Consider the following 24253-nt stretch of genomic DNA (forward strand, 5'->3'; position numbering starts at 1 on the left):
ATTTATGTGTGTGCCGTCAAAATGGGTGCTATTTCTATAAGCAATTGTACGTATAGAACAATATGTCTTGTCCCTATTATATAGGTCTATGCACGGCTGTTAATCTACGTACAACGGAATGTGTACGATAGCGCCATGTTGCTTTTAGATGATACTGACAACTTGCCGCGCTCTGATTGGCCGATCGTCGCCTAAACGTCAGTTGTCAGTGGTTGTCGCCCATGTTTGTTGAAAACTTTGAACAGTTTAAATTATTTTCAATTGCAATAAAGTGTTGATCGAGTGAAGTTCTTGTACTTATCCTCTCCGCTTTATTTGTGATTCATCCATCACCCAGTTCTGCAAGCATTTATGCATTGTGCAAAATGTATTATCAGTGCTGTGTGTGTAAAACTCTGCGAAAGGACGCTTTTACTTTGTACCGTTTTCCTAGTACTGAGAAAAGACTCATTATGTGGTTGAAGTGTTTGGAAACAAATGGTTTTGGAAATATGTCGCCGGAGCAAGTTCGAAAAGCTTTTATTTGTGAGAAACACTTCGAACAGCGGTTTGTTTCGGCATCGACACGGCGTCTCAACGCGAAGGCTTATCCTTCGTTATTCAGTCAAGATGAGATTAACAGTGGGATCCCATCTCATGAAAATGCCGGTAAGTGTAGAAAATGATAAGAAGTGATATAATAAATCAGTCTAATCTAATTCGTATCATTTACGACCATAAAAGATAATGTCATAAACTTCTATGCAATTGATGACTCATGAATCACGGCATGGTGATTTTATTATGTGTAGGTAATACAAAGTGTTTGTTTATTCCTGTAATAAGAGCATATGTTTCTAGTAAGATAATTATTTCATGCGATCGATATTAATATCTTAACACTTGTGTGTTAATTTTAGCTTAGCATTTTTGTACTTCTTTGGGTAAAGATATCATTGGCAAGTGTTGCAGTCTTTTATTAATTATTTTATTTATATAGAAATTTCCCAATCCTAAAAAAACACCATGCAGAATTTGTAGATAAATAATACCACATTTCACTTTAGTTATTTAAAAATAATATTTTGTTATCAATTTTAGAAAACATGGATCCGCTGAAAGAACATGCATATGTTCGTAAATCACATGACGACCACACATACTGTCAACAAGTGCCTCAAAAAGGTTTGTTTAATTTTTCTGAAATGCATGATAGCCATGATAGATACTCAATTACATTTTAGGTGCAAATTAATGCCTTCTTATCAAAGACATTATTAATATTATTATGCACATATATATTTCATTAATGGTACTTAGATCTGCAAGCAATGTAAAGAATCAATTTCTTGTATTAAGGTCAGGCATGGCTAGTGTTTCCATGGGCAATATTTTTTTTTATAAAATATCACCACAAAAGTAAAAAAAAGTCAAAAGTATTTATTTGTCAAACATAAGTACAGGTCCCATATACATCACTGTATCACTATGTTGTGCCGTAAGGCATACAATTTTTCATTTATGGACTGTGACTGCATGCTGTGCGCAGTTACCATTAATTATCAAAATCATCTAACAAAAATTCACATACACTATAATTATATGTTATTAAATATTTATCATCCAAAATTATCATTTAAAAGTTAATTAAAATCTATTTATACATAATATGCTTTGTTATCTAAAAATTTAAATAACTTACTTTTGAAACTAATCATGTCATCTGTATTTCTTAGTTCAATAGGAATTTTATTAAAAAATTTGGCGCCATTTCAAATATACTTTTTCTAAATAACTCCGTTTTGGAAGGCAATGAATTTATTTTACCACTCTACCCTACCACAGTAATATTTCCAATAAGGAAACAAAACTGTCAGAGGAAGGACCTACATGCCTTACCAATATACGTACATTTTAATTACGCATGTATATAAGAAAAGCCAAAGTTATCCCATAGAAGTATTTCCGTAACTACCCATAACAAATTTGTAGCAATGTGCACTGTGTAGGTCCTTTGGAAGATATTTTATAATAATTATAAGCCCTTATTAACAATAATTTTCAACGGTTTTAATGTGTTTATTATGTATTTCTGTTTTAGCGTCTCCTGCCATTCCATCCACATCGGGGGTTAAATCAACCGCAGTGGGCCATACACCAAAACAGACTATGGGTAAGCTAAATAAATGAATATGACACTATTTCCTATGTATTTTAATATTATCACAAGTTATTAGTAAATCTTATAAAAAAAAATTAAAGTGCTATTTTATGTTACAGCCGTTTCTATAGCCACAGAACCTGTCCCGACAACTTCAGACATTGAAAAGGAGACCATGCCCGAACTATGCAGCAGCTTTATTACAGAACTTGTTGTAGCTGAGAAGGTTACAGCTTGTATTTCACCTAGTGTACAGTCACACAATGAAGGTTAGTGAATTCTTATCATTTTTACAAGCTTTTATTTACTTTCACCTGACCGTTGTCTGTGTGTAATCAAATCTTGCAAGTTAAATTTGATCCACTTACCGGTTTCCGATTGAGCTGAAATTTTACATACATATGTAAGTCGGGTGACAATGCAATATTATGGTGTCATCGAGGTGATCTGATGATGGAGACCGGAGGTGGCCATAGGAACTCCGTGATAAAACAACGAAACCTAATTGTGTTTGGGGTTCTTAGAATTGTCTCGATGAGTATTCGTTGCTTGTGGAAAAAAAAGTACAGTCGGCGATAAAAGCTTGTACCAAAAATGAAATTTTGGCCAAAAACTTATTTTGTGTTATTGTATGGCAGTGACAGTACATATAATAGTACTTAATCATTTTTAAAGCAATGGCAATATTTTATGTTATTGTATGGCAATGACAGTGTTTACATAAAATAGTACTTAAACTTAATCATTTTTAAAGCAAAGGCAATATACCTATTCCCCACTATCATTTGAAACTTTATTACAATGTGATAGAGTTCAATTTTACACAATTTCTAACACTCTTATGCCCATTATAGGGTTATCTCACTCTGTCTTTCGCGTTATGAATATGATGATAGTCACTGAGTAATGAAAAATCAAATCAAATAAATGTGTCATTCTATTTTAAGTGCTCAGAATCACGAAGTCTCTCTGTTCTAATAGGAGAAAAAAAGCCCCAAGGTTTATATTCCTATTTCGTTACCATTTTCCATACTAAGTGAATGGAAATTTAATAATTTCAGAAGTCAATTTGTGTAACTAGTAATTTTAATGAAACTAAGTTTTACCTGTTCAGGTCTCGAAATTCTTGAATAACGATCATCATGTGTAAGTCTAACTAGAGTATGCCCCGTGCGAGCCTGCTAGAACTGAGGCATGATCCATATGTGTGAGACTGATTGTTTCATAATTGTTATTTCTGTTTCAGCAGTCTTTGTAACAACTGCTGAAGCTGCAATCAAACAATCAAATGCTGAAGAGCAGCAGATTTTGCCAGAAGCAAATATTCCAGAATGTGTTGCGGTTGAGGAGGTTACCTCTACCAATTCACCAAGGGAACAGTCTCAAGTTCAAAGTTAGTATTTACCTTGACAATATTTATATTTGATATTTTAGCCGCAATTTGTACATTGTAGTACAATTAAGTATAAAGTACCTGGGAGATTGAGTTTTGCTCGGAAAACATATAAAAACGCTTTACACACTAATTCAATCGTCCTAACTGGCATCCTAACTAAACAAATGGTTCTAGTTAGTGCAGTCAGAGTCTTACTAAACGCAGTTACAAAGAACCGTGTCCCGATTTGGGCCATGGTGCGTCCATTAATGAATCGCATACTAACGGATAGGGGTTTACGAGTACATTCACGGAAAAATAGTTTCATTGTTAATCAAAGTGGGCATATGATTATAGGCAACCCAACACTGGTGGCTTAATTGCCGTTTATGTCTGAAGATTCTTCAAGGATATTGTCAAATCTTATAAAATATGTCTCCCATTTCTGTTCATAGACGTTTTATTATTGTGTTAGATGCCTTGCATACTCTTATTACCAAATAATGGGCTAATTTGGTTAATTTTTTTTAATGAGTTTTTCGGAACTTATGTACGAAATATCATTTGATATTTGCCAGTCGCTTTTCGGTGAAGGAAAAACATCGTGAGGAAACCGGACTAATCCCAATAAGGCCTAGTTTCCCCTCTGGGTTGGAAGGTCAGATGGCAGTCGCTTTCGTAAAAACTAGTGCCTACGTCAAATCATGGGATTAGTTGTCAAGCGGACCCCAGGCTCCCATGAGCCGTGGCAAAATGCCGGGATAACGCGAGGAAGAAGGAGAATGCGCTAATTTGGCCCGGTAGCAACGAAATCATACCGTATACCCAAAAGAAGGGGAGAGGGGAAATAGTCGGCTCCCCAGGTCTAATCTATGCTATATTTCTTCATTTTATTAGCAATAAGGGCAAGTTATATATCATTTTTGTATAATTTAGAGACGAGGAATTCATTTTTGAAATAATCGTTATACCTTTTCATACAAATAAACTGAATTTTGCACAAAAAATGAATATTATATGTATTTTTAGGACAATTTTGGCCTTTACAATCACAGTGTAGTGATTTATACTAAATAAAATATTGGACAATTTAGCTCATTTATTCCTCATTCTAAAAAGTATCACTTTATAATAGGCACTCATATATTTTTTGTGAATAATAATTTGTAGCGCGCGGCGGTAACGATTTCCATTTAAATTGAATTATGGCCAAAGTCAAACATTTTAAAATGTTAAAAAAAAACTGAATCTGTCATTTGAAAAGTATGAATACAATGTTTCAATATTTTACAGATAAATTACATAGGCCAAGCAATAAGAAGGTATAGAGGGAAATGCTAGGAACACAATTTTTGACTCCGTAACTTTGTTTGGACTAGTTAGGAGGTGAACATATCAAAAGTCCCCGGCCGTAGCCCCGGTGCTGGGGGTAGAGGGGGAAAAGAAGGTCTCATTTTTCGGTTTTTCACTTATATCTTGGAAACTTTGCGTCTTAGCGACATGACTACTAAGACAAACTAAAAGCTGATAATTCTTTTTACAAGTTTTATTAAGTCAAGTTTTTCGATATCTTAAATAGTTTTTGAGATATCCGCTCTTGAAAGTTTATTTTAGGGCTTTCAATTTTATCTTGATATCTACATTAGTGAAGCTGATAGGCCGTGTTTGGTATCATTTGTTTGGGGGGGGATGTCGCTAAGACGCAAAGTTTCCAAGATATCAGTGAAAAACCGAAAAATTAGACCTGCTTACCCCCCTCTACCCCCCAGCACCGGGGCTACAGCCGGGGACTTTTGATATGTTCACCTCCCAACTAGTCTAAACAAAGTTACGGAGCCAAAAATTGTGTTCCTAGCATTTCGATATAGGCTATGCACTATATCTAATGATATATAAGTTACTTCGGGACGCGACATGGCCCAGAACCCATACTATCCGGAATACGGTTCTTTACGATTTAGGAAGGATTTTGGATTAAGTAAGTGTTAGTGTCCGACCGAAACATGTTTTTTTGCCGAAACCGAAACCGAAACCGAATGTTCGGCTTTGGCTCTAGTTTCGGCCGAAACCGAAACCGAAACCGAAACCGAACCTTTTGTAGACTTGTTAAAATCGTTAAAAAAATGTCATAAAACCGCTTTTACACACATATTATGGAGCTGTCAACACCCAATGTCCTTGAAATTGACGTTACTTTAGCAGTTTTTTAAGAAAATTACTAGAGTTAGACCAAGATGATTCTGCAACGATTTTGACAACACACGCAGTGCAAGTGTTATTATAAACGTCAAAACTTCTATGAAATTATTACGTATAAATAACATTTGCACTAGTTGCACTGCGTATGCTATCAAAATAATTGCAGAATTTTCTTAGTCTAACTCTATTCATTCACCAGTCAAGTAAACATGTAGATACAGGGTCAACCAAAACAAAAACGCGAGCGCAGCGAGCGCGAAATTTTTTGTTAAAATATCGCAAGGCCGGGTACCGATCTTCACCTGGGCCTAAAAGTCCGAAGTACCCCAGTGAGGCGAACTTTCATGCGAAGTCAAAGCCGTGCTTCAGGGTTCAGGATAAGTAGTTGAGCACAAACTCCAACCAACGTCCATTGTATTAAAAAGCGAGATATTTCCTTGAGCGCTGGTGGCCTAGCGGTAAGAGCGTGCGACTTTCAATCCGAAGGTCGCAGGTATAAACCCCGGCTCGTACCAATGAGTTTTTCGGAACTTATAGGTATACGAAATATCATTTGATATTTACTATTTGCTTTTCGGTGAAGGAAAAACATCGTGAGGAAGCCGGACTAGTAGTAGTAGTAGTACTAGTAGTAGTAGTAAACTCTTACGTACTACTACTAGTCCCGATAAGGCCTAGTTTACTCTCTGGGTTCGAAGGTCAGTCTGATGGCAGTCGCTTTCGTAAAAACTAGTGCCTACGCCAATTCTTGGGATTAGTTGTCAATTGGACCCCAGGCTCCCATGAGCCGTGGCAAAAATTCCGGGATTACGCGAGGAAGATGATGAGTTTTCTTATTATTCCTTTGCCCAGGCCCAGTAACATGCGACAGTGCTATTTCATTTACTCCGATACAATTAGACAGTGTGCGTGCTATAGGTATTAACAGCCTCTTAAGACTGCGTCTAGTGGCGCCCTCATTAGTAGAATTGTTTTGATAATAAACCAATTAATTACTGTACCTATACATGAATCAGTATATTATGTAGGTACATATTAATATTGTTGTCCTACTTATTCCCCAACTTTTGGTCTTTGTCACATAGTTTAGTTTCATAGTACGAAGTACCATTTCGTAAGTTTCGGCCCGGCCGAAAGGTTCGGCCGTTTTTTGGCCGAAACCGAAACTACAGCCGAAACATGATTTTTTGGCCGAAACTGGCCGAAACCGAAACCGAAACCGAACCTTCGGTCGGACACTAGTAAGTGTCCACATAAAAATTTCCTAAATTAAATTAAATGCTTATATTTTTCAGGTGTTGTTGAAGTTAAAGTTCAAAGTGCGAAAAGGCCACAGAAGCAGAGGAAACGATTGATTGGGAAATTAATGAACCTGACACCAACGGGCCGAATGATATACGACGAATATAAAAAATCTAAACGTCAGGCAGATTTTTACCACAGGGCTAAGAGGGCCTTGAAATTCAACAAAGAGAAATCCTTTCAAGAATTGACAAAAGACATGAATCCGTATGCGAAAACTATTTTGAAAATGCAAATCAACCTTTGCAATAAAAATAAGAAAGGGCGTCGATTTTCATTGGAAGAAAAACTAATAGCACTGTCGATAATGAAACAAAGCCCTAAGTGCTATAGGTTCCTGCACAAAATTTTTATCCTGCCGTCGCGATCGACTCTAAATAAAATGGTTGCAGGACTTAAGATCGAGTCTGGGATTTGTCCTCAAGTATTTGAAGTAATAAGAAGAGAGGTATGTATCTACGTCATAAAATCTTAGGATCTACATTAAGTAATTGATAACTGAGTTAAACAATATCATGAAATCATAATTTTTAATAAAAAATACATTGCGAAGATTGTAAAAAAAAAACTAAAGCAAAAAAGGCATATTAAATTTGAACTTTCGTATTTTGATCACATATTAAAACAGTTAAGACCTGGTCTTACGCGAATTTATTGTGTAACCTTAATTTCCGACGTTTCGACACAGGTTTCAGTGGTCGTGGTCGCAGCTAACTGATGTCCTAGTAAAAAAAAATCGCGTTGGACCCGGTTTTAAATATATTTTAATAAAAGGAATATTGTTTTCATTTTGTTGAAAATTATAGAGTTTCATTGTTGACCGAAGCGAAGCGAAGGTCTACGTTTTGACTCGGGCATTTTGCTTTCGTATGTCCGGATGTTCTCCTCTACAGGTCGCAATTCTTAACCGATTCTCGTGAAATTTTGTGATCGAATTTTATGACTAAATACATTTTTTTTGTCAATCCGGTTTTTAGAAATTTTTAAAAATGGCGGAGTCGTGATACCTGGCGCCTAAACAAATAGTCGTATCGATATCATAAGACTTTTTTCTTTTTGAAACATGTTTACAGAGTTAATAGCAAAAAATGCAGAAAAAAATTATCGCTGGTTTAGTCGGTATTTAGATATTTAATTTTAACTAATTTTAATTTGAGAAGGAGTAGCTAAATTTCGTCAACCCATCTAAGAACTATTTGGCTCAGTTTGTAAACGTTCGCTTTTTCTGTTTGTACAGAGGGTCTGGGTTCGATCCCCAGTAATTGTATGCTGGGATATTATAACTTTTTGTATTTTTTTACACATAAATTTCGTATTGTTTTTCTTTAATTTACTATACACCGTGTTTTTATTGAATTCCGTTAACTTCGGGGTATAGTTAAGTACGTTTATAAGAACTAAATGGCATAGTTAATTTTCAAAAAAAAATTTTTTTTTTGTTTTCTTTTTTGTTTTTTTTTTTGTTTAAAAAGTAATTAAATGTAGCATATAGCGTTGTTGTAACACGGGCATTACATTTAACTCAACCAAACAATTGAAATCTGTGACATATCAATGTCATTTCGTACCTCAATCGACCGAGATTGTACTTAAGTTTAGTAGCAAATGTATGAACTCATTCTAAACACTAATCAATATGTAAGCCGGCCCTAAGGCAAATGTACACGCTTGTAGAGGCCTTATAGTAAAAAAATAAATTATGGATTATCTCCGAAATGGACTTAATTAGAACATCGGTGTCTTTGAGAAAGTTACTTGATTTAAGCTCAGGAATGCACCCTTGAAATTAACGGAAATAAAAAAAAACACGGTGTATTTAAAGCTCTTAGCACCATGTTATTTCAAGCTCTGCTCGCGAGGTCTACAGCTCACAGAGCCACTAGTAATAATTGTAATTTAAAAGGGACCTTGACCCGCGCTGTGAGTCATTCTTGGCTGTCCATCGAAATTGAACGCAGCAAGTGTGATAGGTACCTTTTCACTGGCGGTTTATTTAGTAGTTTCATATTGTGTTGAATTTTAGATTTATTAAGGGATCTTAGATATAATTTAGTTTTATTTATATATATACATTTAGTTAAATGTTTTTAACGCTTATCTATGTATTTAAATTTCAGACCGAAAAATGGAGCTACAAAAAAAAACTGTGTTCAGTCATATTTGACGAAATGTCTTTAGAGGCTGGCTTGTCTTATGACAAAAACAAAGATAAAATTAATGGGTTAGTAGAGCTTGGCGAGAGAAAAAATGATTTCGCTGATCATGCCCTCGTGTTTATGTTGAGAGGAGCTGTCCACAAGTGGCAGCAGCCAATAGCCTTTTATTTTTGCCAAGGCGCTACTAAAGGCACAGAATTAAAAAGTATACTCGTGGATATTATCACAGCGGTTGTAGGATGCGGGTTAAAGCCGATATCCCTTATTTGCGACCAAGGGTCAGCTTTCCAAGCGGCTCTAAATTGCCTGAAGGCTGACACAGCGCGTGACCAATTACTGACAAATCAGGAACCAGGTTAGTAGTACTTATAGGTTTAATAACACTTTGAATTGATGTATGTTAAATAATTCTTCAAGGCTTAATTTTTTTTACCATAGCGCGGGGCAGATCATTGCAAAGCCATCGTAAAACAGTTGTAACTCGAAAATAGAATAAGATATTTCAAAGGTGTGATATTTGAAGTGTTTTTTTAATTTTCTGTGTTTTTTTTAGATGGCACAGTAACAATAAACGAAGTCAAACTGATGGTTATATTCGACCCTCCTCATCTTATTAAAGGATTGAGAAATAATTTTTTGAATAAAGACATTTCCTTTGAAGGAAAATTATCCACATGGAGAGACATCGTGGATGTATACGAAACGGACTGCAATAATATGGAAACAAGAATGCTGCATAAGTTAAATGACCAGCATGTGATACCTGAAAAAATTAAAAAGATGAAGGTTGGTGCCGATTTTTACTAAGACTGCGCAGAGCGTCAAGTGACGCCCTCATTAGGGGGTTTGTGTTTTCTAATAAACCAATTAATTTCTGTATAAATAAGTATATATTAGTGTTGTCCTACTTATCCCACAATAATTAATCTGTGATATAGTTTTATATGTTACTTACTTTTGACTTCATCACTTGAACGGAAAAAAGTGGCCACCATTTGCCATTTAGATGATGTAGCAAAATAAAGCTATGAGACAATAATGATTATAATGAACAAAAGTTGGTGAAATCAATAGGGCTACAATATTAATATATATACTTACACTTACTGGATTATAGACAAATGGATTGGTTTATTAGAAAACACAATAATGAGGGCGTCACTGACTCACTTGACAGTCGATACCCTCTCAATGTGTGAAATCTAGTATAACTAAAGATTTTCTTATACAATCAACTAGCATATGCTTTACCTATGTACTGTAGTAAATGGTTCCGTCCTTATAATCAGCCTATAGATGCATTGAGAATGTTATGACCAGTTGGAATATTTTAATGATTTTATATCCTAATACTCAAGTAATTTATACTACATTCACATTGCTGCATTTTATCCGCTAAAATATAGTTTGGTTATTGGTATTTTAATATATTAACGATATATTACATATTGAGTACTGAAATATATATTTCTTTTCAGGTCAAGAACTGTGTAAAAGTATTTAGTTACACACTGTCTTCGGCTCTATCTTACACAGCCAACTTCTGTAAGTAATTAATTTTTCTCCTTTTCACTAACATAAATAGTTAGGTACCCATTTGTAGAATGCAAGAGTAAAAATATAGTTATACTGGGTGTGGCCTGTAACATGAGCAAATAATTAAAACATAGACTCTACTCCTTAAACGGTGACACTTTTGTTCAACAACTTTTAAAAATTATGAAGTATTTTGACTCCCTATTTTTCATACAAAATAAATATTATCTTCAATGGACGCCATCGCCGCGCCATATCATTGTGATAGACGTTGCTTGTCACGCCTTAAACATAACAAAATTCGCAATACATTGCGTCTTAGTGTTAGAAAATTGAATCTTGTATGTACACCCTTATAATACCAACCAATGAATGTACGCATGTGTGAATGACACCTTATGTTCTTTAGTCTATGTCGCTACTCTATTTGCTCCCTCTCTTTGATTTCGGCTGCGTTGATGGTCGGACGCGTAAGCTTTGGCTCCCATAATTGTATTAACATATATTATTTACTAGATAATAAAGTTCATGTGCATTGTGCGAACAGTGAGTATTCTTTCTCCACCGCCCTGCTGCTGCGGAACCTCGTATCCGCGTAATAGGTTCTGGGCACAGTCACGATTGATATATATTCACTGTTCGCCATCACGCCATCCACACGTGGGTCATCATCCTATGATCGCCGGTAAGCGCATTCATCATGGCCGAGGTGAATCAAAACCAACCTCTCAGCTACTCCAACCATTCGATAGAAAAGCTACGTGGCTCGGAAAACTACCAGACATGGAAGTACCAGATCAGGATGCTGCTGACCCTGGACGGTTTGTGGGAGACTGTGGAAGGGACGGACGTTGACCCTTCGCACGTCAAACGAGCATTGGCTCGCATCGGCCTCAGCGTTTCGACCGCGTGCCTACAACACATCAGAAAGGCGACGACCGCTAAAGAAGCGTGGGATAACCTAAAAACTGTTTTTGAAAACAAAGGTTTGTACAGGCGCGTGCTGCTATTGCGGCAGCTGCATCGTATAGAGTACAAGCAATATAACTGCATGTCCCGTTACCTGGAAGCGGTGATGTCGCTCGTTCATCAATTGGCGGATATTGACAAGAACATAGAAGATAAAGAAGTGGTGGAACTTCTCCTTAGCGGACTGCCAGACGAATACGACGCGCTGGTAAGCAACCTCGAGACTGCAAATATCGCCGACACCAACCTCACCGCTGATATGGTGAGATCTCGCCTTCTTCAAGAAGAATCGAGGAAAATGGAAGGATCTTCCTGTGTAGATGAAGCCGCCCTGTTCTCCAAGGCAAGAAACACAGTACCCAGACAACAAAAACAGGTTACTTGTCACTACTGCGGAAAATCAGGCCATATAAAAAGCAAGTGCTTCAAATATAGGAAGGACAAGGTGAAGAATCGGTCGCTTCTGGCTACCGAGTCATCGAAAGCCTTTTTTGTGAAGAAGTCATCCTTTTACCTGGACTCTGGATGCTCCAATCATCTTTGCAACGACAAGACAATCCTGAAGGACTACAAGGAGCTGCCGGGCGAAGGAAGTAAAGTGACTTTGGCCAACGATGACTCTATATCGGCTGAAGGCGTCGGGGAACTGCCAGTGGGAGGCGTCATCGATAAACTTAATAAGGTATTATATGTTCCAAACTTGACCGCTAATTTATTATCTGTTAGTAAATTGTGTGATGTAGGCTATACTGTAGTTTTTACCAAAGAGAAATGTAATATATACAATAGTTGTAAAATTCATGGCAACCCTATTACCTCAGCATTTAATAGGAATGGTTTATATGAATGGGATGGGTGTAGTCAAGGAAAAGGAACTTCGCAAGAAGTGCACTCTTCCATGTTTTTGCATAATAGGCAAGATACACAGAGTGCTAATGTAGCTGTTTCTTCTCTGCCGGTTCAACTTCTGCATTCCCGTTTAGGTCACCTCAGCTTTAAAAGCATGTGTACTCTAAGGGATGATCCTGCAACTGGTATACAATTTCAGGAAACTTCTGGTGCGAAGTGTGAGACCTGTCTGCTTGGGAAGCAAGTTGCCTTGCCGTATCCCGTGGGCGAGGCTACACGTGCACACGTACCTTTGCAACTAGTGCATAGCGATGTAGCAGGTCCGTTTCAAGAAGACAGCATTGGAGGTGCGAGGTTCATGGTTACCATGACTGATGACTACACCAGGAAGTCACACATCTTCCTCATGCGTCATAAATCCGAGGTAATTAAACATTTTATTACTTACAAGAATTTAGTAGAAAAACAATTAGGATTGCCAATTAAAACTCTTCGGACAGATTTTGGGTCTGAATATTGTAACAAAAGTTTTGCTGATTTTCTTAGAAGAGAAGGTATTGTTCATCAGAAGAGTGTTCCTTACTGCCATCAGCAGTGTGGTGTTGCTGAGAGACTGAATAGGACTCTTCTTGACAAGGCTAGATGTATGTTATATGAAGCTGGTCTCAGCAAGTGTTTTTGGGGTGAAGCAGTTATGACTGCTGCATACTTAAAGAATAGGAGTCCAACAAGTGCATTGTCGGGACGTACCCCTGAAGAGCTCTGGACAGGTTCTACACCAGACCTCAGGCATCTTCACGTCTTTGGCTGCATTGCCTATTCCTTAATACCTAAAGAAAATCGTCGCAAACTTGATCCTAGAAGCAAACCTTATATTTTTGTTGGTTACAGTGAAACGACAAAAGGCTATAGGCTTTTGGATCCGTTGAACCCTAAGAAAGTGATCTTGTCTCGAAATGTTGTGTTTTTAGAAGATAAATTTTACAACAATTTAGATAAATTAAGTTTTAACCAATCTGACAATGAGAATATATTTTATGAATTTGAATTTATTTCTAATGATAATGATAAATCTAGTCATAATAATATTGGAATTCCTAATAAAAATAATGAGAATCTAAATAAGAATAATGTAATTGAAATCCCTAGTCAATGTAATGAAAATCTAGTCTCTAGTGAAACTGATGTGGATTCAATGTCTATTCAAAGTGAGCAAATTCCAATCTGCAACCCAGGAAGTGAAAAACAAATGTGTACTCAAAAACCTAATGATTCTTCCATGGTGTTTTCAGATTCGGAGGAATTCTGTACCGGAAGCGAGAATGAGGAGCCAGGCTGCTCTACTTCGGGCTCAGGTGACTCGTCGAGCGAGTCTGTAGTGCTGTCGCCGCGACCGTCACATTCAGGGGAAGCCCGGCCCCCAGCTGATGCGCCGGCTATACATTCCTCGCGTCCCGTACGTACTACAAGGTCACAAAAACCCAAAAGGTATGCTGATTACACGTCAGACTACTCCATGGTAGCGCACGATGCTGCGTCTGTCCACAGCCTAGACATACCCTTATCGTATAAGGATGCTGTCACTGGTCCCCTTAGTGCAGAATGGTCTGCCGCAATGAAATGTGAGTTTGACTCTCTTATAGCTAATAAAGTTTGGAGATTAGTTGATAGGCCACATAATACGAACGTAATAAAGTCTAAATGGGTATATAAAATCAAAACAGATGCATTGGGTAACTTTGATAAATTTAAAGCGCGTCTTGTTGCCATGGGTTATACACAAGTCCCTGGTGTGGACTATAAAGACACATTTTCACCAGTTGTAAGACATAGTACAATGAGAATATTGTTTGCTTTAGCTTGTGAGTATGATTTAAGCATAGATCACATTGATGTGACCACAGCTTTTCTCAATGGAGACCTTGAGGAAACCATTTATATGGAGCTTCCACCAGGTTTTAATAATAACCATAAAAATAAAGTTTGTTTGTTACAAAAAGGGATCTATGGTCTTAAACAAGCTAGTAGAATTTGGAATAACAAAGTAAATAAATTACTGTGTGAAAATGGGTTTGTTCAAAGTAAACATGAACCTTGTATCTATATAAGTAAAGATAAAAATAGTTTAATAGTAGTAGCGCTTTATGTAGACGACTTTTACATTTTCTCGAATAACGAATCCTGTAAAAATAATCTTTTTAATTTACTACAGAGTGAATTTCATTGTAAGAATTTAGGAAATTTAAAAAGTTGTCTGGGCATCAATGTTGTAAGGGAGGGAAATGTATTAAAGTTAGATCAAAGCGACTATATTATGAAAGTACTCAAGCGGTTTAATATGGAAAATTGTAAACCTGTCTCTACACCTATGTCTGTAGGATGTAAATTTGAATCTGAAGGAGAAAATTTATGTGATGAAACTTATAATTACAGAGAACTTATTGGTTCCTTGATGTACTTAGCTGTTTGTACCAGGCCAGACATAGCATATGCTTGTAGCCATTTAAGTCAGTATAATTCAAAGTTTAATAAAAGTCATTGGCTTGCAGCAAAACGGATTTTAAGGTATTTAGCGGGAACAATTAACTATTCCTTATATTTCATAAAGAGTAGAGAATTGAATTTAATTGCATATGCTGATGCCGACTGGGCTAATGATGTAGATAGACGCTCTTATACTGGTTTTGTAATAAAGTTAGGCTCGAATTGTATACATTGGGAATCACGCAAACAGCGTTGTGTAGCACTCAGTTCTACTGAAAGTGAATTTATTTCAATTAATGATGTATGTAAAGACCTATGTTTCATCAAAAATATTTTGTTTGAAATTTTACATGTGAAACCTAACATCACTGTGTTCAATGACAATCAGAGTGCGCACAAGCTTTTACTTTGTAAAGAATATTCACATAAACGTACCAAACACATAGATGTACGGTATCACCATATAAAAGATTTGGTACATAATAATGTGTTAACTGTAAAATACTTACCAACAGAAGTAATGATAGCCGATGTACTTACCAAACCGCTGAGTCTTTATAAACATTCCAAATTTATTCAAAGCATGAATATAAAGTTAAATGAGTAGGCATGTTTGCATTATGTGCATGTAAAATCATTATATAATCGTTTATATTGTTTACAAATGTACATGTGCAATCGTAAAAATAGCATGCATTCTTTCTTCACTCAGTCCATGTTTGTGTCTCGTGAAAGCATGTTATTATACGAATGTGTATATGGATAGAGTTAGTCTCTACTTAGGGCAAGCATTATTGTAAATGTTAACTAATATAATTGATATTATATTAAGTTCAAGCCTTTTATCAGGGATGTGCCAATACACATTGACAACATATGTTAGTTTTGTATAGTGTTCTGTGTACTTATGTTGTGTTTAAGCATGAGACATTTGGTCTTATAAGTGTGAGGGGAAGTGTTAGAAAATTGAATCTTGTATGTACACCCTTATAATACCAACCAATGAATGTACGCATGTGTGAATGACACCTTATGTTCTTTAGTCTATGTCGCTACTCTATTTGCTCCCTCTCTTTGATTTCGGCTGCGTTGATGGTCGGACGCGTAAGCTTTGGCTCCCATAATTGTATTAACATATATTATTTACTAGATAATAAAGTTCATGTGCATTGTGCGAACAGTGAGTATTCTTTCTCCACCGCCCTGCTGCTGCGGAACCTCGTATCCGCGTAATACTTAGAATAAACTTTAAAGTGTATTAGAAATCAAACCACAAGTTATTTTTTAAAGTCGCTGAACAAATGTTGGTCAGTATGAGGAGTACAGCCTACAGTTTAATTTTTTGCTCATATTACAGGCCACACCCGGTATATAGGTACATATCTAGATTAATATCCGGTAGACCGAGAAGACTCAGAACACGAATCCCTACTTATATTATATGCGAAAATATTTGTCTGTCTGTTGCTATAAAGTGCTGCAGGGAATGAAATGAAATTTATGAAGATAGAACAATAGGTATAGATAGTGAATACTATTGATGATAAAGTACCTACTTGAACTTCACAAATCTATTATGCATAAAATAAACAAATATGGTCATTTTCTTGTTTTTAGCTCACTATGCGGACGGCAGACCTGTGAGTGAAACATTAAGAAACACTGCTGAAACAGTTTTGTTCTTTGATAAATTGTTTGATAGCATCAACGGATCAGCAACCTATTCACAAAAGAAAGGAAAAGAGCTACGCTGTGCAGTGACAGAAAAATCTAAGCACCATGAATTTTGGCCGGAGAGCATCGAGAAACTGGAAAAAATTAAATATGTAGATTCCAAGGGAAATCCGAAATCCGTGCCTTCCTTAAAAAACTTTATTGCCACGGTAAAAACATTCATGAAGCTGTGGCAGTTTTTTAAGAGCAAAAATATGACAATAATGCGCCCAAGGTTCTTCAATTCAGATCCAATTGAAAACTTCTTTGGCCAAGTCAGGGCCTATAATTATAGGAACAACGACCCCAACTGCCAGTTTCAAGAACACCTTTAAATCATTATTGATTACTAGAATGATAAAGTTTCATGGTGACGCTTATAATTGTGAGGATGACTCGGCAGACCAAATAATTAATTTAAAATCATTATTTGAAGATAGTGAAACTGCTAGGGTCGAGCCGGGTCATCCCAAAGTAGGAGATGTAGAAGATACTGTAGAAGAGGCCCAACGGGAGCAACTAAATGTTCTCCATTCGCGAGCGTACACTGCTGGATGGGTGGTAACAAAAACAATGCAGAAATATAATAATCAATGTGACAGTTGCAGAAAAAGCCTTACTACTAAAGAAGGCGCAATCCACAAATGGATTCATCAAAGAGAGTATGATGCCGCCACGAAACGCCTTACTTACCCATCCAGAGGTGCTGTTCGGTGTTTCGGTACAATTATTAAAGAAACAAACGGATTCTTGGAACACCGAGCCCATGAATTAAATCTGACGGCCAAAATTATGGAAAAAATTTTGTTCAACAATCCATTTAGTTTCTTTAAATGTACCACACACCGTGAAATTTTGTCATATTTTATTTCCGTGACAGTAAAGTTCTCGATTACAAATTGGTGCAATAACATTAATAAAATATTAAAAGGAACGGATATTGTGCGGATAAAAAACCGCACTTTGCCTGCGATGCAGCAGAAAGCTTTTTTAAAATATAAGAAAAGACTGAGGAATAAATCGTTTAATAAATAAAATTGTGTTTTATTTAAATTATTGCGACAAGTGTAGTTCCCGGCATTTAAATTGAACACTGACTCAATTTTACTGTATAAGTCGGTGTTCAATTTAAATGCCGGGAACTATATCAATTATAAGTATTAATTTCCTATGGAGGAGGGTTGGGGGGGGGGCTGGTCACGCAAGGTTGGCTGTATACGTTACGTCCTTTGCTACGCATCAATTCAAAATTTAAAAAAAAGAAACGTCATACATGACTAGGAGTACAGATAAAATATACTTGTCTAACGTACATAGTCTTTGTTCCCGAGTTGGCGGTCTGATCTCTTTGTAGTCTGTGGGTCTATGTAACTAAGTGGTTTTGAATAAACTATTCGAGACTGAATTATAAACGTTCAACAGTGAAACATGAGTGAAACGAAATTTTGTCTTTGGCAAATTATAACTGCTGTCATTTCAGATTATGCTTATTTTTTGAAACGTAATTAATTTATCCTTCATACAAGTAAACTAATCGTGATGTTAATGATTAAAATTACTTCAGTTTCCGGTGACATTTTGATCAAATACCTAAACATTTGACAATCACTCAAAACATGCTCAGAACAAAATTAAAACGCCATTTTGAATACAAGCCATTGCCTTTGTTTCACAATGATTTCCTACAGTAAAATACCACGACGCAAGCTTTACCCGATGTAGCGAGTAAGGATTGCCTCCAAGAATGCCCTAATGGTTTCCAAAATATAGCCCCTTGAAGAATTTACTATAAAACGAATGAAGTTAAAGTTCTGTTTCGTCGCCGCATGGCTGACCTTTTCTCAGCTTGCGTCTTCTATTTTTCTGTGAACCTAGTGCCCATAACTATGACCTAGTGTTTGAACTATCTAGTACAAAGGATGTGTAATGAGTCTAGCTGTCGATACTGCGAATGAAATGGACTTAAATGTGGAAACTGTTGCTTCAAACAAAGGTAAGATTTTATTCCTCTTCTTTCTTTAAACAAGTTACTGCTATTCAAAATCTGTTTCACTTATTAGAATATCAATCAGCGGAAAATAATTGATCACAAATTGACCTATCTATCAATAAATCTGCTTTTTATTCGGTCCTATTCAATACAGACAAACATTAAAGCTTCCTAGTTTTCGTATGATTCTGCTTGTAATGACCTAATGTAGTGAGTTGCCTTATTTTTATTCTTCGTTCAGCAACACATTTCTTTCTGAAAATTGTGATCAAAGTAAAAATCCGTATTAAAGGAATGACATGTTGATTTTTGATTTTATGCTGTCTGTCTAATATAATATCTGTTTTTCACTACATGTTTTCTGCCGCATTATAGATTTACAAAGTATATTTGATTTTTCAGCATACTGACAACTTTATTAGAACCCCCGGGAACCCCGGTATATATATATTGTTATTGAAAGAAAAGGAGTTGAAATCTTGCTGTGAAGACTCCCTGGCTATTTTCGATGAATCAAAACAACTGTGAGACGTAAGTATGATATTTCAACTATTAGACATTTACTCACTGGTCCCTACTGTTTTTGGAATTTTAAAATGTTTTCACTCTAAAAAGATGACCAGGCTCAATTTTTTTTCGGAAATACTAGCTTTTTTAAATTTAGAAGTGCAATATAGTATAAAAATCATAATTATATGATAATATCAGCTAAAAATAAACAGGATTTCTTGCGTGGTACTGAAAATTTGTTAATAAATATGTATTTTCTTTACAAAAGGATCCCGCAGTCTTCCGGTAAATTTAATACAATATGTGGGCCTAACCCTAGATCTGTCATAAATATTCCTCTTTTTGCAATAAATCTTACAATATATACTGTTATTTTTCAGCAACCGAAACCCAATACCTAGTCGTCAGTGAGCGGAACAAATTTCCATTAATGCCCTCATGGGTTCTTTCGAGTCTTTCCACAGTCCCCTAGTAAGTATAACACTCATGCTACTAGAAAACTACTGTAACATATACATATGTACCTAGAAAAACAAACTTCAAAATTTTTCATCGCTCTCAAAAATAAAATAAAAATTGATTTTATTTTTATCTTGACTGTAAAGACCCTACTTGTACTAAATAATAAACACTTTTAATGAGACTTATGAATAGGTTCTCTTAAATATACCCTACTTTAGCTAACTTTTATACTTTATCAATTTCAGAGTTCCCGGAGAAATGGCTTCGCTCCGCAGTAACAATATGCCTGCCTTCAATGTACTTCTATAGACTGTCTCCAGTCATGACAGGTATTTTATTTCATTATATAAATACCAAACTTATCATAAGCTATAAAAACTCTTAACTTATGTCTGACTCTAATATTTCAAAATAATGAGTGAAGAGGTTCCGGATGAAAGATCGGAGATATGAAAACTGCCATTAACCTTACATCCTATTATGATTTTGTTGACTAAGTAACTTAATCTAGCTTATTTGTGACCTCACTTTATGGAAATGTGCCCTGTAAGGCAAAGATTCTCAAACTTTTTTGGATTTTGAAGAATTTAAGTACTGTCTAGTCTACTTTTGTGAAACCTAATATTTCCTATGAGTGTATTTGACAATAAAATAATGATGCGCCCCCTCTAATGAATGACTGTTGATATTTTACTACTATTATTGTACTTATTCAACTCTTTTCTCTAAGGTTTCCTAATACTTGCCTAATTTATTCCAGGCTACCAAGAACCTCTGACTTCAATACTTCAACACTCCTGTTTGATGGCCGTATCTCAAGAATTTGCTGCTAAGGTCGCTCTAGTCTTCAATGGATACAAGAAAGAAATGTTAGGTACTAGCGTGTTAGCTTAACCAATTATTGTATATTATTACTTAATAGCAATCAGAATACGATTGAAAAGTACCGTCAGCAGAACTGTACTGTAATCATAAGTTAACAGGCTACCTTCATACTACAAATATGTCTTTGTATGCACGCTGTTCGTCCGGCTAATTGGCGCGTTGCATTTCTCAATTGATTTTCATGAAATTATTTGAGCGGCTTAAATAATGACAATAAGGTACACAAGGCAGCTCGCAGGAGCTCTTATAGATAATAGTAATAACTATAACCAGTAAACTATACATATCTCAGCGCTGTTCTCGATAAATGTTGTGACTCTTAGGGTTCCGTACTGAAAAATATGTAGATAAACTTTCATACAAATGTGTATGTTCTACTTATGCTCCAATAGTGATTGCAGCATGTACTATTACTCTTTTCTTAACCTAAATATCTATAAATTGGCCTAAAAATAGTCTTAACATACGATTTCCTATTCAAATCCAAGCTCATGCATACATATATGCTCATTTTTCTTATCCTACAGTAGCAAATGTATGATGTTTCCGTACATTAATGAAATTTAAGCTTATTACTGGCATGTGTGGTTGTCATTCGGACCCACACGTGAAGCGAATAAACCCTAACAGTATTATCTGTAATATCTGTTTCATACTCTTACTCTTTGATTGACAGGCCTATCCAGGACCGTACATACATATTATGCAATCTGTAACTTAACTAGTTTATTATAGCAAAGACATATGTAACTTCGTATAAGACGAATAAAGTCTAAGGAAAAAACGTGCCTCAGATTTCAAGTAAAAGTCATTCTCGAATAGATGGCGCACACACCTTTAGCCTATCCTCGGCTAGATGGCGTGACGACACCGTTTCATATTTAACAATTTTAACACATAGATATCAGTGAATGAACATGGATCAAAATGATATAAAAATAACAAAATCATTTTATCCATATATATACATTTTTTGATAACTTTATACGTTTTCATTTTGAGTTTTAGTCGTGTGTCGATAGATGGCAGTAAATTTACAGTGACTACAAAATTTACAATGACAGGACCCCTCTATACTATCTATTCTTTTTGATTATAGTGACAGCTTATCAGTAAACAAAGCATGTAACAAAGATGGAACTCCAATGTTATCTATCACACACGAGTACCTAGCTATTTTTTTTTTATGATATAGAAGGCAAACTAACAGACATATACCCGGTGATGAATGATTGCCGTTTCCTCGTAAAGCCAGAGAGATTGTAAGTGCGTTGCCGGCTTTTAAGACGGGAGCATAAGAAAGTAGTGAAATACGCCCCCTATGCCTTAGTATTCCTGCGTGTAAATGAACAATTACACGCCCCCATAATTTTACAACTAATGTATATATTTGTAATACGCCCCCGGTTCTGTAATATTACAAGTAAGCCTACGTGAAATGAACAATTTCACGCCCCCATGATTTATCGACTAAAGTACATGTTTTTACACAACTAGATATCTTATCTGACCACATCCTAGGCTAACTTAGGTAAACTAATCTTATCTCTAGACTATGGTAACAGCCTCCTAACCCAAATTATAGTAACCCTGCCTACAAATGCTGCCTGGCAAAGGCCGTCTACCACGAATATGAGTTTCCAAGTCATGGACATTATTTGTTAATCTAAGTATGTATTTATCTATACAAGTATGTACTGCGCCGCCTAGTACCAGCAGTACAAGTTTTGCCTAGCCCCAGGCCAAATTGATATGTGAAAGATTGTCTCTAGAATATTTATTTATTTATTATTGGTACCTGCAATGAAGCTAATTTCTTAATAAATGTATGACAGGAGATAAATAAGACTGATTGTTTTCGCTTAAAATAAGCGTTAATAAGTGCTAATGTTATACTACATAGGGTTTAATTTAGTAACTTTATTTTTCAGATATCAAAGACGCAAGAAGATGGATCATTAGTAGTGATGACAAACATCTTAAGCTGAGGAATATGAAAGTAAATCCCTAATTACGGCGCGCAGAGAACGAGTAAAAAAATGTAGTACCAAACTCGTCAAGAGATGGCGCCACCTCCGAGATAGAACGCGCCAACGATGTGTCAACGTAGAATCTTGATATCCGAGATGCAAATTACTAATCGTTTTTAAATGTTAGGAGAACATTAATGCTTGGTTGGCTGCATAAGTGCATACCCCTGCTGAGGTCTCAGCAGCTACGCACAAGTTATCAGTAATTGTACATAGTTAGTGTTTTAATAAATAAGCCGACTGATATAATTACGTTCTTTTCGTCTGCGGATAGATAACCCTTACTACAGTGGAATAGTAATAATTTTTCTTTGCGTACATAGTAACTATTGAACAATAAACTTAATGTTTCATGACTTTTATATAAGACGTTTCTACGTGTACATAATAACTATTGAATAATAAAATGAATGCTTTATGACTTTTATTTAAACCATAATAAAAACAGAGTCCAAAATCAAGTGTACCCATTCCATTTCACGCCAGCAAAATGTAGCCTGGAAGGCTACTTTTACATACATATACCTTGAAGAACCGTAGTAACCCAGGTAAACTACATCCTGCGTCACGGTTTCACCAAAATGTAACTCCCCCCTTATTTATCTATCTAACCTACCTTAATATAACATCCCCTTTCGATTTACCCCTAAAATATGGCCATGTGATCGTCTAGCTAGTAGTTAGGACCCCTTGAAGTGAACCGCAGTAACCTCAAATTCTTTAATGAGTATCAGCTAAATTTTGGACTCTGACTTTATTTATTATTACCTAGATTTTGAGAACAGATATTTATGGTAATAAATATAATTATTTATGGAAGTAAGAAATAACCTAAAGAAAATTATTCAGAGAAATAGAAAATTATTCAGAATTTATTAGTGCAACGTAAATGATGGTGTAAATTTACTATGATGTATTTAAGTATTACAGCATATATGATGATATAAATATATAAAAATGTTGTTGGTAAAATCCTGCCACACCTATTAAGCTTCCGGGATAACATAGAAGCAGCACTCCTGAGATAAGCTCTTTTACACCCTAGCATATCAAGGATATTTATAGTTAACTATCATCTTCTAAACGATGTGTGATTTAATCACACGTGCTGCTCCGTACGCCCGATGCAGGTCTGGAAGCTCTTAGTCCGATTTGCAAGTATTAATCGGAACACCTACCCTACCAGTTTAGCCAGACGGGCTATGACCAACACTTCATAACCTAAACGCACCTAGATGATGATGAAAAGAAGTGTCAAAGTATCCATCAATCATCATAATTACTTATCTTTTTTATATTCAAAAGCTAGGGATGCTAATCCCATAGTCCCATTCCCCAAAGCTGATAATCTAGACAGAATTCCTAGTTCTCTAGATGTATAAACGAAGCACCGAGTTTATTTGTTAACTATTATGTTTAGTAGAGGTCGAAATTGAGTATTCACTCAATAAATCCTTTGTACTGCTCTTGCCTGACAAAGGTTCCCTAAAACAAACCGTACTTCAATCCCAGAATAGTCTGCGTTCCTAAATCCAGATTGATAATTAAGAGTTTATGTTGTAAATACCTGATTTTATTACTCAGTACCTCGTTCCTACACCAGACAACCAGAAATGAAAAGTAGAAATAAAATTTTATAGAAGCACTAATTCT

General features: G+C 35.9%; 3 protein-coding genes across 4 annotated transcripts in view; all 3 read left to right on the forward strand.

The window, feature by feature from the left end:
• Window positions 1-24253, forward strand: part of LOC134800719 (gastrula zinc finger protein XlCGF26.1-like) — a 140175-nt gene that overhangs the window by 46546 nt on the left and 69376 nt on the right. The window lies entirely within an intron of this gene.
• LOC134800882 (uncharacterized) lies at window positions 81-7563 on the forward strand. 2 transcript variants are annotated; one of them, XM_063773419.1, is made up of 6 exons: window positions 81-648; window positions 1081-1164; window positions 2081-2152; window positions 2260-2409; window positions 3387-3533; window positions 7010-7563. In XM_063773419.1, exons 1-6 carry the CDS (start codon window positions 366-368, stop codon window positions 7489-7491), a joined length of 1218 nt encoding a protein of 405 aa, XP_063629489.1. In that variant the 5' UTR covers window positions 81-365; the 3' UTR covers window positions 7492-7563. The 2 variants fall into 2 exon arrangements, with proteins under 2 accessions (XP_063629489.1, XP_063629490.1); XM_063773420.1 differs by having other exon boundaries at window positions 3390-3533.
• Window positions 8897-17058, forward strand: LOC134800605 (uncharacterized). Its single transcript, XM_063773089.1, has 4 exons — window positions 8897-9527; window positions 9726-9958; window positions 10651-10717; window positions 16628-17058. The coding sequence occupies exons 1-4, from the start codon at window positions 9098-9100 to the stop codon at window positions 17056-17058; spliced, it is 1161 nt and encodes a 386-aa protein (XP_063629159.1). The 5' UTR covers window positions 8897-9097.

Source organism: Cydia splendana, chromosome 20, assembly GCF_910591565.1.
Source record: "Cydia splendana chromosome 20, ilCydSple1.2, whole genome shotgun sequence".
In the NCBI taxonomy this organism is placed as follows: Eukaryota; Metazoa; Arthropoda; class Insecta; order Lepidoptera; family Tortricidae; genus Cydia; species Cydia splendana.